The following is a 14,393-nucleotide window of genomic DNA, read 5'->3' as shown; positions in this document are numbered from 1 at the left end:
CATAATTTACAAACGAAGCATGTGTGCTTAGTGAGTTCACCAGATCAGAAGCAGTAGGGATGACCAGGGATGTTCTGTTGCTAAGTGTGTGAATTGGACCATTTTCCTGTCCTGCTAAGCATTCAGAATGTAACGAGTTCTTTTGGGTGTCAAGGAAAATGTATGGAGAAAAAAGTACAATATTTTCTTAAAGGAATGTAGTGAAGTTAAAGTAAAAGTAGTCAAAAATATAAATGTAAAGTACAGATACCCCCCAAAAACTATCTTAGTACTTTAAAGTATTTTAACTTAAGTACTATACCCAACTGAGAATTGGGCTGCCTGGGTAAACGCAGTCTACAAGTAGCATACATTAGTAGGTGGAATAAATAACGTAGTGTGTTCAGATTCTAGCCTAAAGCCAAAGATGGCCATATACAACGTTTAAAAAAATATAAAAAAATATGGACAGAATCGAAATTATCCAAAACAGGCATATGATTGTTAAAGTAGATTTATGTAATTACCCACTCAACTGACAGAGCCTGTTTTATGTTGTAGTGAAATATAAAAACTTGACACAATGTGTTGGTGCTGCTGTAGGCTTTTTAGAGCGCTACAGCTTTCGTTCGGCGCTAGGATCCAGCGTCCTGAGCTCAGATTTTACCTCCCGCCCCATGCAGCTCGCTCTATTCTAAACCGTCCGCCAGAACACTCACATGCATGTCGCTACTTCCTGGATGGAAGAATGGAACCAAAGACAGTTCTCAGTACGTTTAGAAAGTCTGTGATGGAACGCTTCCAGCACTGCCTTTGCAACATTCTCTCTACATTCATAAGTGGCGCCGCGGGTCACCGCTGAATGGACGAACATAATCAGTAGCCTATTCTTCGACCATTTTTTCCTCAAGTTGACGAAATTGAGTCGGGCTCATTGACTTTCACCTATAGGATTCACTTCGGGAATGTAGAAAGGAAGCTTGGATGCATGTAGCCGAATGTGACAAAACTATTTTTTTGCGGTTCACAGACATAGATATTCCTTGAAACATATGCTTAATTGGCTTCAAGTGAATTGCCATCAAACTACACTCCATCTGACACTGCAGTTGGGTTTGCGTCCTATGTGCTAACGTCTGTTTTCTACAATCAAGTTTATGTAATTTTGTAGACCTCAAACTTTGTCACCCGTTGCCTTCTTGTTGCTCTCGATGAGTATTTTGACATGCGGAGAATACTGGAACCGAGTCACTGGTGGACCTTACCCATAATTTTTTCAGCCTTGGCCGTGTTTACCGACTGTCATCCTGGTAAGTCGTTGCATTGTTTGCAATATTGTAAACTATTTGTTCACTGCAGTGTGTGTCGTGCGTATATAGGCAACAATGTTCATCTATATTTGTATTAAAGTCAAGACCAGGGAAATCAAATGTCCAATTTTGCCCTGATCACGAAAAGATAACAGGACGAGAAGACTTGCTGCTGCTAGCTACTGCCGCATGGAAGATGAGATATTCATCCTACATACATAAGTATTTCCTCACGAAACCCAGACAAAAAAATACCATGATTTTGGGGGGTTTTCATGAAATGTAATCCATAGTATAGTCATTTGCAGCAAGGAGTGTTCACTTATATTGGACATTTGTATCTAATTGCATAATTGAGAAATAATTTATCAAAATTGCCATATTTTTTACATTTTGGATAATTATGTCATAAATTAATTGTGTATTAATTATGTATTACAGCCTGATTAATCAGACTACTACAGATTAAACATTATGGAGTCTAAATAGTTGGGTAAAAAATACTTTCCTGTGGATATTTTGTCTCAAATTACGAACAGATGAACCACACAGACAACCAACCGGTAGAGTAAGTTTAAATGTAATTTATTCAACATTTTGTCTTGAAAGGAACATTTACACGATTTTGCAGGGATTACTTTCAGGCTGTATATACTAATGAATTGTGACTACATCTGTAGGTGCTACAAAGCAAACATTGGTGTCATATGAAGCTTTACCTCTTGCTCTGTAATATGAGTAGTATTTTGATTTCAATAAAAAAAAAATATATATATATATATTTAAAAAAAATTACTTTCATGGAAATCTTTTTTAGATTTGGCAATTAAAAAAAAAAAAATATTGTTAAACATAATATATTCTATGGCAGGGTTCCCCATCTGGTGGCATTCTGCCCGCAAGTGGTTTGATTTGGCGTCCCCAAATTTGGCTTTTTTTAATTTCATTGTTGGATGTAAGACTGTAAAAGCACCAGGAAATCAGCTCTTTGTGATTTTAATTTAAGAATCTGTTACCAAGTATTCCTATGCCTAATAGGGAGACACATGATTGTATACAAATGTAAGCAAGGTTTAAAATGATTACGTTTTAGTCAAACATTATATCTGTTTGGGTTTCTTGCGGTCAATTTGCAGTCTACAAATTATTTGTAATTATGTTCCGGCCCCCCGACCATCCGCTCAAGAAATAATCAGCCCACAGCTGAATCTAGTTGATGATCCTTGCTGTACGGGCATATCAAAGTCCCAGAGTAGGATCTCTGCTACTTTCAGAGTTATGATCCAATTTGTAAGCATTACCATCATAGCGAATGTGAAAATGGATTTTAAATGGTCTTCCAGCTGCTGGTGATTGGTAGAATGTTCAATGAGACAAGTAAATGGAGGGCTGTGATTGGTTACATTGCCTACAATGCAAATGACTCTATAAAAGGGGCCCTAAATTTAAAACTAGCGGAGATCCCATTCTGGAACTTTCATATGTCCATAGAGTATATTATGTTCAACAATATATTGAAAAGTTTGCCAAATCAACAATGGTATATTTTCAATATTAATGTTTTATATTTTTCAATATTCATAAATCAAACTGTAATAAAAAAGAACGACTCATTGCAGAGCAAGTTGTAAAGCTTCATATGACAATACATTTTATTTGTAGCATCTACAGATGAAACATTATGCAGTCTTAAGGAGGCCTGGGTAATGCCAAAATGACATAAATATGCCAACTTTGATTAATTATTTCTTAATTATGCTTTTAGATTCAAATGTCAGATATATATCATCAACCATCCTTCCTGCAAAGGACTATTCTATGGATTACATTTCATGAAAATCCCCAAAATCATAGTCTTTTTTTTGATGAATCACTGATAATGTGACTTTGCTAAAATTGGCCCGAAAATTCAACATGGGATGAAATGAAAAGATTGACATTAGTTTCAATGTAGAAGAATGAGTGATTCATGTTGTCGTAACCACCCATGGGAAATATTAGGTTATGAAACGGTTTCAGTAAAGGAACTGAGCACTTTCTGCGGGATGCTTGGCACATGTAGCCTACAGAAGGTGTGACATGGTGGCGGTGTCTGTCCGGTGCTTTGGCATGTCTCATGCACAGACATGCAGTGATGTAACAGCAGGACTGGAACCACAGAGAGGAGGAGGGATCACGTCTCCTAAATTCCCGCGGTCACTGCGCATGGCCGTCCAGAGCCAAGATTTGAATGGATCATCAGAGCCTAGCGCTGTGATAGGCTAGGCTATAATTCTGAGTGCAAAACACAAAATAATGGCATGTTTGAGTGCATATAGGCTTTAAAGAACTAGCCTACCTCATTTGTTTTTTAAACATCACGTTTTGGACTCGACGTGTCAATGTATGGCTCATACATGCATAATAAACGATCTACACTGTCCTCTCTCAGCGGAAAAAGCCACAGAATCCTTATATTATAACCTACTTTAATTTACGGCATGAGATTATGTGCTCGTTCCTGTCATGTAGTGAATGTGCACTCTGAAGCAAATGTGTTGAGTGGCTGCATGCGCTTACCGTTAGCTATTTTGATAACAGCGCAAATATATTGAACAGGTCGATCAAATCCATGCATCAGAAGTTAGAGCTATTAGACCCTGGTAGAAACTTAATTTCTCTTTTCAATTCATTTCTCTACAAAACAGAAAATGTTGTGCGCAAAAGATGGCGTTGTAGCCACACAAATATATTTAGAACATAATTGTCAACCCAATCAGAAAAACTGCGCTGACAACGTTTCGCTCCTAAATTGTGTCGCTGGTCAATTTTGGAATATATTGCAAAGTATGCTATAAGGTTTTTACCAGCCGCGTGTTCATCGCCTATCGTGACACACATATTGATGTGTTCGAGAAATGCATACTGAAGCAAAATATCGGCCTACTTTTCTGTTGTGTTGACCATCCATCCAAATCAAGTAATTCCATGTGTCCACCTTTTGTCCATATAAATGTTCACACAGGTATTCTATGATATGGGGTAATAATCCAACACTGCAGTTGATTGCCAGAGATCATCATTCATTGCATAGGCAAATGCTATATATAATCAATACACAACTTTCAAGGTAGTAGGACATTTGATGCAAACATATAACTAACTTTTCCATTGTATAAAATTATATTATCACATTAGCTTGCTCCTTTGCCATAGTAGTCTGAGACCATGCATGCAACTACGGGAAGTCGGGAACTGACCTGCAACAACCAATTGTGACGGACAATGTTGATTGGCAGGCGGAATACTGTCCATTGAGGTTGCAAAGTTAAAGTGGAAGGCAGGATTAGGTCTGCCCAGTATTGTCCAATGAGGTCCACACCATATAAACACCAGAGTTCTTTTTACTCTTTTTTGCGCACACGCCACAGAGCCTCAAGCACAATGACGTGATGGCTTTGTGCACAATTATCAGGGACCCGTTTTTGCTCGTGAATGCTACTTTCAAAACTATTGTCTGAAATGATACAAAACGTATGAAAAATCTCAAAGGAGAAGTTAGCATTTTTTTTTTTTACAACCAAATCTCTTTTTTTGGATGTAAATGACATGTTATAGAAGGGTACATTTTTTAAAAACATTTTTATAGCAATTTCACTTGTTTTTGAGAAACTTACCCCAACCAGCGATTCACTTGCTCATCCTTTGTGTGCAGTACGTGGGCTCTGAAAAGACATGAACAGATGCTCTAAAACACCCAAATACGTCCTCGAGCTGTCCCCCCCCCCCCCCCCCCCCCCCCCCCCCCCATCACTGTGTTCATGCATCTAAAATGGAAGGAAAGGTATCGCTCAAGTAGCAACAAAATTGAATATATCGTTGTGGATAAAGTTCGGAATGACACAATTTCATGTGTACAACATCTAAAGACCTGCACCACTACACTGAGAGCATTTCCGTTTATAAAAGGACGTATTTGGGTGTTTTTTTTTTTTTAGCATTTCTTCATGTTTTTTCAGACCCCCTGTATGATTCGCTGGTTGTGTTAAGTCTCTCAAAAACAATTAACACACCAATTACATACTTTAAAAAACGTGATTGTCAAAAAGCAACATTCTCCTGTACACAACCGCTTCAAGGAGCAATTCAAGGGGATGCACACATGACATTACATTGTTGCAACTTGTGGTTTCTAGATTAGACAGTGTATCATTCTGATGACCTTGATGGAAAGTTACATACTCCCATTGTGAACTGTAAATGAAACATGCAAGTCGGCTTATTAGCCACATTGTTATAATATTGCACTAATGTTATTAATGCATTATTGACCTGTTCTCTGCACAGCTGAACTCTTGAGTTCAACTCAGCTCCTCTTCGCTGTCCTCCGTAGCAGTCACATTGAGATTCAATAGTCAATCCTGTAATAGTTTTCCGTTGTGATTGTAGCGTGGGTCCTAGAGGAGCTATTTCTCAGACCGAGAGGTTAGAGATACATACGGTAAAGAGAGAAATCTAACAATGGAAATGTCATAGAAACGCATGGGGGAAAGATCCAGGATCTCCTCATTGCCCCCCAGACAAATGTTCCTACATTTTTAGGCTATTGTTTATGTGTGTATTTCATACTATGTTGAGTTAAAAGTTAGAGTATAGTTATTGTTTGGAGGTCAACCCCGTTACATGTTCATGACATCGTCACCAATCAACTGCATTACAGTTAAAGAACGACTTTGAATACCACCACCTATTTCTGTATGCTAGCTATGCTGCCAGCTTGTACCAACGGCAGTTAGTGTTTAGCAGTCACTTCTAAACCAGAAAAGGGACAACTTCTAAATGTTATGCAGCAAAAACAGCCAAATATTTTCAAAATTGGTCCAGTTACAATGAATAAATTATGACGGATTTGACGAATATCCACTTTGTTAGATCAGATTTGTTGAATGTGGGCCAATCTGGCATGCTTCTTCCAGCTCCCACAGTCTGCGTACCATTGATCTCTTCACGGCATCTATAAAGTGTTGGTCCCATGTTTCATGAGCTGAAATAAAAGATCCCAGAAATGCTCCATGTGCACAAAAAGCTTATTTCTCTCAAATGTTGTGCACTAATTTGTTTACACCCTGTTAGTGAGCATGTCTCATTTGCCAAAATAATCCATCCACCTGACAGGTGTGGCATATCGAGAAGCTGATTTAAATAGCATGATCATTACACAGGTGCACCAAGTTGAGGGGACAATTAAAGGCCACTCAAATGTGCAGTTTTGTCACACAATACAATGCCACAGATGTCTCAAGTTTTGAGGGAGCATGCAATTGGCATGCTGAATGCAGGAATGTCCAACAGAGCTGTTGCCAGAGAATTGAATGTTAATTTCAATTCTAAGCCGCCTCCAATTTTAATAAGCCGCCTCCAATGTAATTCTAGATCATTTGTCAGTAAGTCCAACCGGCCTCACAACCGCAGACCACGTGTAACCATGCCAGCCCAGAACCTCCACGTCCGGCTTCTTCACCTACGGGATGGTCTGAGACCAGCCACCTGGACAGCTGATGAAACTGAGGAGTATTTCAGTCTGTAATAAAGCCTTTTTGTGGGGAAAAAAACATAATATTTTGATTACCCAAACTTGAGTTAACGTAATCTGATTTACTTTCAGTATTTTGTTGTTGTATTACTTTCCCATTAAGAGGCATTAGAAGACAAAACTGATCCATTACACGTGTCATCATAGTGGCCTCTGACTTGTGGTCAGATTCACTCAGGTGGAACAAATTTGAACTTTTTTCAATGCTGAATTGAATGTCATTGAGAATAAAAAAATGATTTTGCGCAAACATCCTTTCTGAAATCCATCCAAGAAGTAATCATCTAGTTTTTGATAAGTATCTGTAATCTGATTACAATATTTTTGCTGGTAATGTGACTGATTTGGTATTTATTTAAATATTTTTTATGTAATCAATTACTCCCCAACCCTGGTCAAGATGATCACCTTATCCCCCTGGTCACATCTGGTTTGCACCGCATCCCATCACCTGTCCAATCAGCACCCAAGCTACAGAGATAAGGAAGAAAAACAGGATTATTCTGGTACTGTCTAGGATACATTCACATCAAATACAGTATTCATAAAGGGGATCAGGACTCCTATTCTGAGACACAAGTCCATATAATCGTCTTCATGTTGATCTAAAAGGCTAAACTGATCCTAGATCATCCAGCACTCGTACGCTAGTACAGTTTATAGAGGTCCAGAGGGGTATACTACAAAGGAGGATCAATGACTAACCAGAAATAACTATTCATTTTCTGGGTCATTAAGAAAGCTTAACTTAGATATGTTTTTTATTTGTTGAGTATATTCCAAGCTTATCTTTCAAAAGGAATATGAAGTTATTTAAGAATATTTAGGCAAGTTAGCTGGCTAACTCATTGATCCTGCTTTGTAGTATACCCCTCAGACCTCCAGTGACAGGGAGAGAGTAGAGGCATACTGTAGCCAGGAACACATACTCTGTGTTCCATCCACTCTTTTCCTGTAGCTTTATTAGAACCGTGATGAATGCCCAGGCAATAAGGCACTGTCACTAAAGGACGAATACCGCTGCACTCAAGGACTCAACCATATCAATAACTGTCCTCCATCCCTCCATCCCCTCCTCCATCCCGCCATCCTTCTCTTAAACAATCTCTCCCTGACATGAGCTGTCAAGTCAGCTGTACTTACGGCTGAGGAGTCAGTAGCTGGTCTGGGCTGGGGAGAGGGGAGTATAGAGAGTTCATGCTCTGGCAGGGGTTTACCTAATATACGTCCTTCCCTTTCTCGGTCTCCTCATGTTGTTTATTGACTGATCCTTGAATATTCTTTTTACATGTGCTTTTGTTGCCGTCATTGAATCACTCTAGATGTCCCTTGGAATTTTGAAATACACAGTGCCCATATAATTTGTGTCCTGTTATCGTGGGTGTATACCAAAATGTGTAATGTTCATGTGTTAATTTCCAATGTGTGTCAGCTGTATTTTACAGGATGTGTTGTTGTGATGGAATGCTATAGGGAGATCTCACACAGCACTTCAAACCGACTCCGAAAGAGGCACATTCTTGTCAGTGAAGATGTTTTCCCTTCTTCTGCTACTGTATTGCCTTCCTCTGCAAAATCCGTTTTCTCTTGCTCTATCAACAATATTCTAACTCAGTAACCCTTCTATTGATTTGGGTTTGAAAGGTATGATCTTTCTCACTATATTATTATTATTATTATTATTACTATTTATTATTACTATTTATTATTATTATTATTATTATTACTATTTATTATTATTATTATAGCAATGCTGAAGCCAAACTACAGTGTTTCGTCCCATGTTTAAACAAGGCAGTGCTCATGTCTATGGACCTTCACTAGTTGTGTTGCTTTCCCTCACGTCAAACAATGGAGTGATTGAAGGATTTGGAGGATTTAGTATTCACGGTAATCCAAACTCCTCTCTGTACGGATGAGAAAGCAAAAAGTAAGGTTTTCAAAATACTGAAACACATACAAATCAAGGGGCCAGTCATGTACAGTGCACACGAGCACTGTCTTATTAAATGCATGTCTGAATTGAAAAAGGCACATGTTATATTTGGCTTTCGTCATGTGGGTTACCACTGTTTTGCCCCTGTTCATTTGATCTACCCCATTTTGTCCTGGGATGCAAAAGTCCCTTGATGTTGGCTGTGTTTAGAAGCTTCCAAATTATTTTGATATCGCCCAGCCCCGCTGAGAGAGTTTAGCATAGTGAAGTGCCTTTCTGATAATGTAACCCTCAACACTGAATCCGTTTCCCACTCATTGTTTTAAAGGAGACTAGAACAAAATGGAGTCTTGTTGGGTTTTCCAATGGTCCGTGTTATCCGGGATCCTTGATGTCCCTACCCAATTGAAGGTTAAATTGAATATGGTTGGGGTTAGGGTTTATGGTAGGGACGTCCCAAGGATACCGGATAGAGCTTACCGTTTTCCGATGACATGATTGTCCTTTGTATTGGAATTCTGTTTGTGTTCCATTGCTATATTTTTACATTAGAATTTCTTATTTTAAACGCATGAGAAAGTGATATTTGAGGAGATTTGGAAATTCAATAAGCGTTCTTTATAATGTATAGTATACATCAAATAACCTGGTATTGCGTGTCCGTGTCTTGGCTGTGTGTAAGACATTGTGAAGTGTTTGCGTGTATGTGCACGGCTGCGTGTCTGCGTGTGCTCTCCGTCCCATGAGTGTGTGTGTGTGTGTGTGTTTCTGTGTTTCTCCTTAAATGGTTGTGTTCTCCATCCTATTAGTTGCTGACAGGGAAAAGGTTGAACCTGTATATACAAAGTGTTTTGATGTGAAGTGCAGGCTGACAGATTAGACTGCAAAAAACCTCTAATGTGCGCACACACACACACACACACACACACACACACACACACACACACACACACACACAGTAAGGATCTACGGGATCGGTGTCCCTATACCGGGACGGTTGTTGCTAACGTGCGCTAACGTGACTAGAATGACGTAAGTAACAGCAAATTTTCCAGGACATAGACATGTCTTATATGGGCAGAAAGGTACATTATTGTTAATCTACCTGCACTATCCAATTTACAGTAGCTAATACAGTGAAAAAATACCATGCTATTGTTTGAGGAGAATGCACAACAACAAACTTATCACGGTAACTGGTTTGATACACCTCTGAAGGTAAATAATGTACTTACATCCACGAATCTTGTTCTGATTTGTCATCCTGAGGGTCCCAGAGAAAAAATGTAACGTAGTTTTGTGCGATAAAATCTATTTTTATATTCAAATGTAGGAACTGGGTTCTACAGTATGAACCCTTTTGAAAACATGTTTTTTTGTTTGCATTATCTTTTACCAGATCTAATGTGTTATATTCTCCTACATTAATTTCACATTTCCACAAACTTCAGTTTCCTTTCAAATGGTATCAACAATATGCATATTCTTGCTTCGGGTCCTGAGCTAAAGGCAGTTAGATTTAGGTGAAAATATAAAAAAAGGGTCCTTTATTAAAATTAAGAAGCTCTTGTATACAGCCTGCAGACATTGTTTGTGTAATGCATGAATGTGTATTTCATTCTTTTGAGTGGCTGCTTCCCTCATGCCTAATGACGCCTGAGCTCCATAGTGATTGAGTGGCTGCCAAAATAATGAAATCAGAAAGGGATCGTTCTTCCTCCCATCCCATCTCTGTCTCTCTCTCTCCTATCCCTGACCTGCATATTGAGAGGTAGTTAATCATTTAATTGAAAGCCAAGGGGATCAATAAGACTGAGGTATCAAAAGTAATTGGACACATTGATCAAAATACAAATTTGTCTATTGGCGATCGGTTGGTTATTTTCTCATGTTACATTTTATTGGGGACATGTTGGATACTGTACTTTGAATAGCGTGCTTGACATTACGGCCTATCGTAAAAAGCCTAATGGGTAGAGATGCTGAAACAGAATTGACCATACTTTATCAGTGGCAAGCGAGAGATGAGATGCACACAAGCTCTGTCTTTGGAACTAGATTGACTAGTTAGCATAAATCACCACAATCAAATTTCTATTACATTTATTTATAAAGCCCTTTTTACATCAGCAGATGTCACAATTGCTTCTACAGAAACCCAGCCTAAAACTCCAAAGAGCAAGCAATGCCGATGTAGAAGCACAGTGGAAAAGGAAAAACTCCCTCTGTTCCCCCCCAGAAAGATAAATTGTTCAAAGACTAGCTATGAAGTTTAGTGACACCTGGGCTCACCTTGTGGAAAGCATTTTTTTTCCAGGAATATCACAGTCCTCGTAGAAACACCCCCAAATAGTTTGTCTTGGCTTGCCTTGGTCAACCCAACTTGTATTTGAAGCCAGATGAGAACCCCTGAACTGGACAAGTAAAAAACTCTGCCTACTATGATTGTTTGATTTGAATTAAAATTAATATTGCCAAAGCAACAGCAGACTTAAAATTGCTCAAAGTATCTGTAGGCTACTCATTAATTTGTTAAATTTGACTACAGCAGCGGACATGTATTAGGCCTAACCCCTGATCACATGGATGAATGAAAGATTCTGATCAACATGAGGTTATTCGCTATGACAGTCACCCCACACGGTTACCTGAGGGGATATACAGTATCTTTCACACAATGATGCAAGAAGGGAGTTGGAATGGAGTGTAAAAAGATCTTGCTGGAAGCTACGAGCATCGAGTACACAGTTCAGTAGCTAAGTGCATTCCTCCTCAACACAAGTCATATATTATGATCAACAAGAGGTTATTAGTTATGGTACTCATTACACACAGTCACCTGAGGGGATATTCTCTTCACTGATGCAAGTTGGAATGAATTGGAGATCTGTGGAATTATCTCTTTGGAAGCTAAGAACATTGAGTACACATCGAGCACAAGTGCCATCGTCATCAACACAAGTCATGAGTGTAAACATCTTATCCTGAGAACCCGAGATGTGCTTGTCTCTGACTGGAAAAACACACTAGTAAGGACACGTAAAGGAATAGACTATACGTAACATGGTAAATAGTATGCTATGTTGCTTTTGGTATGGTTATATAAGACTGAAGGTTACTTAAGGCAAACGAGGTAAGGTGGTTGGTCATATAACACGAACTACTAGCAACCCAATGCTCGCGTGTTCGAATCTCAACACGGACAACTAGCAACTACTTACCATTACTTACAGTTGAAATTGGAAGTTTACATACACTTAGGTTGGAGTCATTAAAACTGGTCTTTAAACCAGTCCACAAATTTCTTGTTAACAAACTATAGTTTTGGCAAGTTGGTTAGGACATCTTCTGTGTGCATGACACAAGTCATATTATTTCACTTATAATTCACTGAATCACAATTCCAGTGGGTCAGAAGTTTACATACACTAAGTTGACTGTGCCTTTAAACAGCTTGGAAAATTCCAGAAAATGATGTCATGGCTTTAAGTTTCTGATAGGCTAATTGACATCATTTGATTCAGTTGGAGGTGTACCTGTGGATGTATTTCAAGGCCTACCTTCAAACTCAGTGCTTTTTTGCTTGACATCATGGGAAAATCTAAAGACATCAGCCAAGACCTCGAAAAAAATTGTAGACCTCCACAAGTCTGGTTCATTCCTGGGAGCAATTTCCAAATGCCTGAAGGTACTACGTTCATCTGTGCAAACAATAGTACGCAAGTATAAACACCATGGGACCACGCAGCCGTCATACTGCTCAGTAAGGAGTAAGTTCTGTCTCCTAGAGATTAACGTACTTTAGTGCGAAAAGTGAAAATCAATCCCAGAACAACAGCAAAGGACCTTGTGAAGATGCTGGAAGAAACAGGTACAAAAGTATCTATATCCACAGTAAAACGAGTCCTATATCGACATAACCTGAAAGGCTGCTCAGCAAGGAAGAAGCCACTGCTTCAAAACCCGCCATAAAAAAGCCAGACTACGGTTTGCAACTGCACATGGGGACAAAGATTGTACTTTTTGGAGAAATGTCCTCTGGTCTGATGAAACAAAAATAGAACTGTTTGGCCATAATAACCATCGTTATTTTTGGAGGAAAAAGGGGGATGCTTGCAAGCCGAAGAACACCATCCCAACCGTGAAGCACGGGGGTGGCAGCATCATGTTGTGGGGGAGCGTTGCTGCAGGAGGGACTGATGCATTTCAAAAAATAGATGGCATCATGAGGCACGAAAACTATGTGGATATATTGAAGCAAAATCTCAAGACATCAGTCAGGAAGTAAAAGCTTGGTCGCAAATGGGTCTTCCAAATGGACAATGACCCCAAGCATACTTCCAAAGTTGTGGCAAAATGGCTTAAGGACAACAAAGTCAAGGTATTGGAGTAGCCATCACAAATCCCTGACCTCAAACCTATAGAAAACTTGTGGTCAGAACTGAAAAACCATGTGCAAGCAAGGAGGCCTACAAACCTGACTGTTACACCAGCTCTGTCAGGAGGAATGGGCCAAAATTCACCCAACTTATTGTGCGAAGCTTGTGGAAGGCTACCCAAAACGTTTGACCCAAGTTAAACAATTTAAAGGCAATGCTACCAAATACTAATTCAGTGTATGTACATTTCTGACCCACTGGGAATGTGATGAAAGAAACAAAAGCTCTGACATTTCACATTATTAAAATAAAGTGGTGATCCTAATTGACCAAAGACAGGGAATTTTTACTAGGAATAAATGTCAGGAATTGTGAAAAACTGAGTTTAAATGCATTTGGCTAAGGTGTATGTAAACTTCCGACTTCAACTGAATCTACTTTGCATCTCCTAACCTTAACGTTAATCCCAGGGTTGAAAGTAGATTTAATTTCTTCCTGGTACAGGACCTCATATGACTATGTGTACATGCTCTTGAGTTAAGGCTTTCAAAAATGTTATGGGCCTAATCACAGAACTACCCTGAACAAAAATATAAACGTAACATTTAACAATATTAAAAGATTTGACTTAGTTACGGTTCATAAGGAAATCAGTCAATTTAAATAAAATCATTTGGCCCTAATCTATGGACTTCACATAACTGGGAATACAGATATGCATCTGTTGGTCACAAATACCTTTAAAAAAGGTAGGGAGTGGATCAGAAAACCAGTCTGTATCTGGTGTGACCACCATTTGCCTCATGCAGCACCACACATCTCCTTTGCATAGAGTTGATCAGGCTGTTGATTGTGGCCCGTGGAAAGTTGTCCCACTCCTCCTCAATGGCTGTGCAAAGTTGCTGGATATTTGCGGAAACTGGAGCACACTGTCGTCCATGTCAATCCAGAGCATCCCAAACATGCTCAATGGGGCTGTGCATTATCATGCTGAAACATGAGGTGATGGTGGCAGATGAATGGCACGACAATGGGCCTCAGCATCTCGTCACGGTATCTCTGTGCATTCAAAATGCCATAGATAAAATGCAATTGTGTTTGTTGTCCGTAGCTTATGCCGCCCATACCATAACCCCACCGCCACCATGGGGCACTCTGTTCACAACGTTGACATTCGCAAACAGCTCACCCACACAACGCCATACATGCTGTCTGCC

General features: G+C 39.3%; 1 protein-coding gene across 1 annotated transcript in view; it reads left to right on the top strand.

Moving 5' to 3' along the window:
• The first annotated feature begins 650 nt into the window (after positions 1 to 650).
• Positions 651 to 14,393, top strand: part of LOC129843631 (receptor-type tyrosine-protein phosphatase gamma-like) — a 282,617-nt gene continuing 268,874 nt past the window's right edge. The window contains exon 1 of the mRNA XM_055912307.1: positions 651 to 1,289. Coding sequence (XP_055768282.1) covers positions 1,205 to 1,289 — 85 coding nt within the window. The 5' untranslated portion in view covers positions 651 to 1,204. The remainder of the gene's footprint in view (positions 1,290 to 14,393) is intronic.

Source organism: Salvelinus fontinalis, chromosome 3 (genome assembly GCF_029448725.1).
Source record: "Salvelinus fontinalis isolate EN_2023a chromosome 3, ASM2944872v1, whole genome shotgun sequence".
Taxonomy (NCBI): Eukaryota; Metazoa; Chordata; class Actinopteri; order Salmoniformes; family Salmonidae; genus Salvelinus; species Salvelinus fontinalis.
Note: the sequence above shows the minus strand (reverse complement) of the source record. Positions and strands in the feature narration are given on the sequence as shown.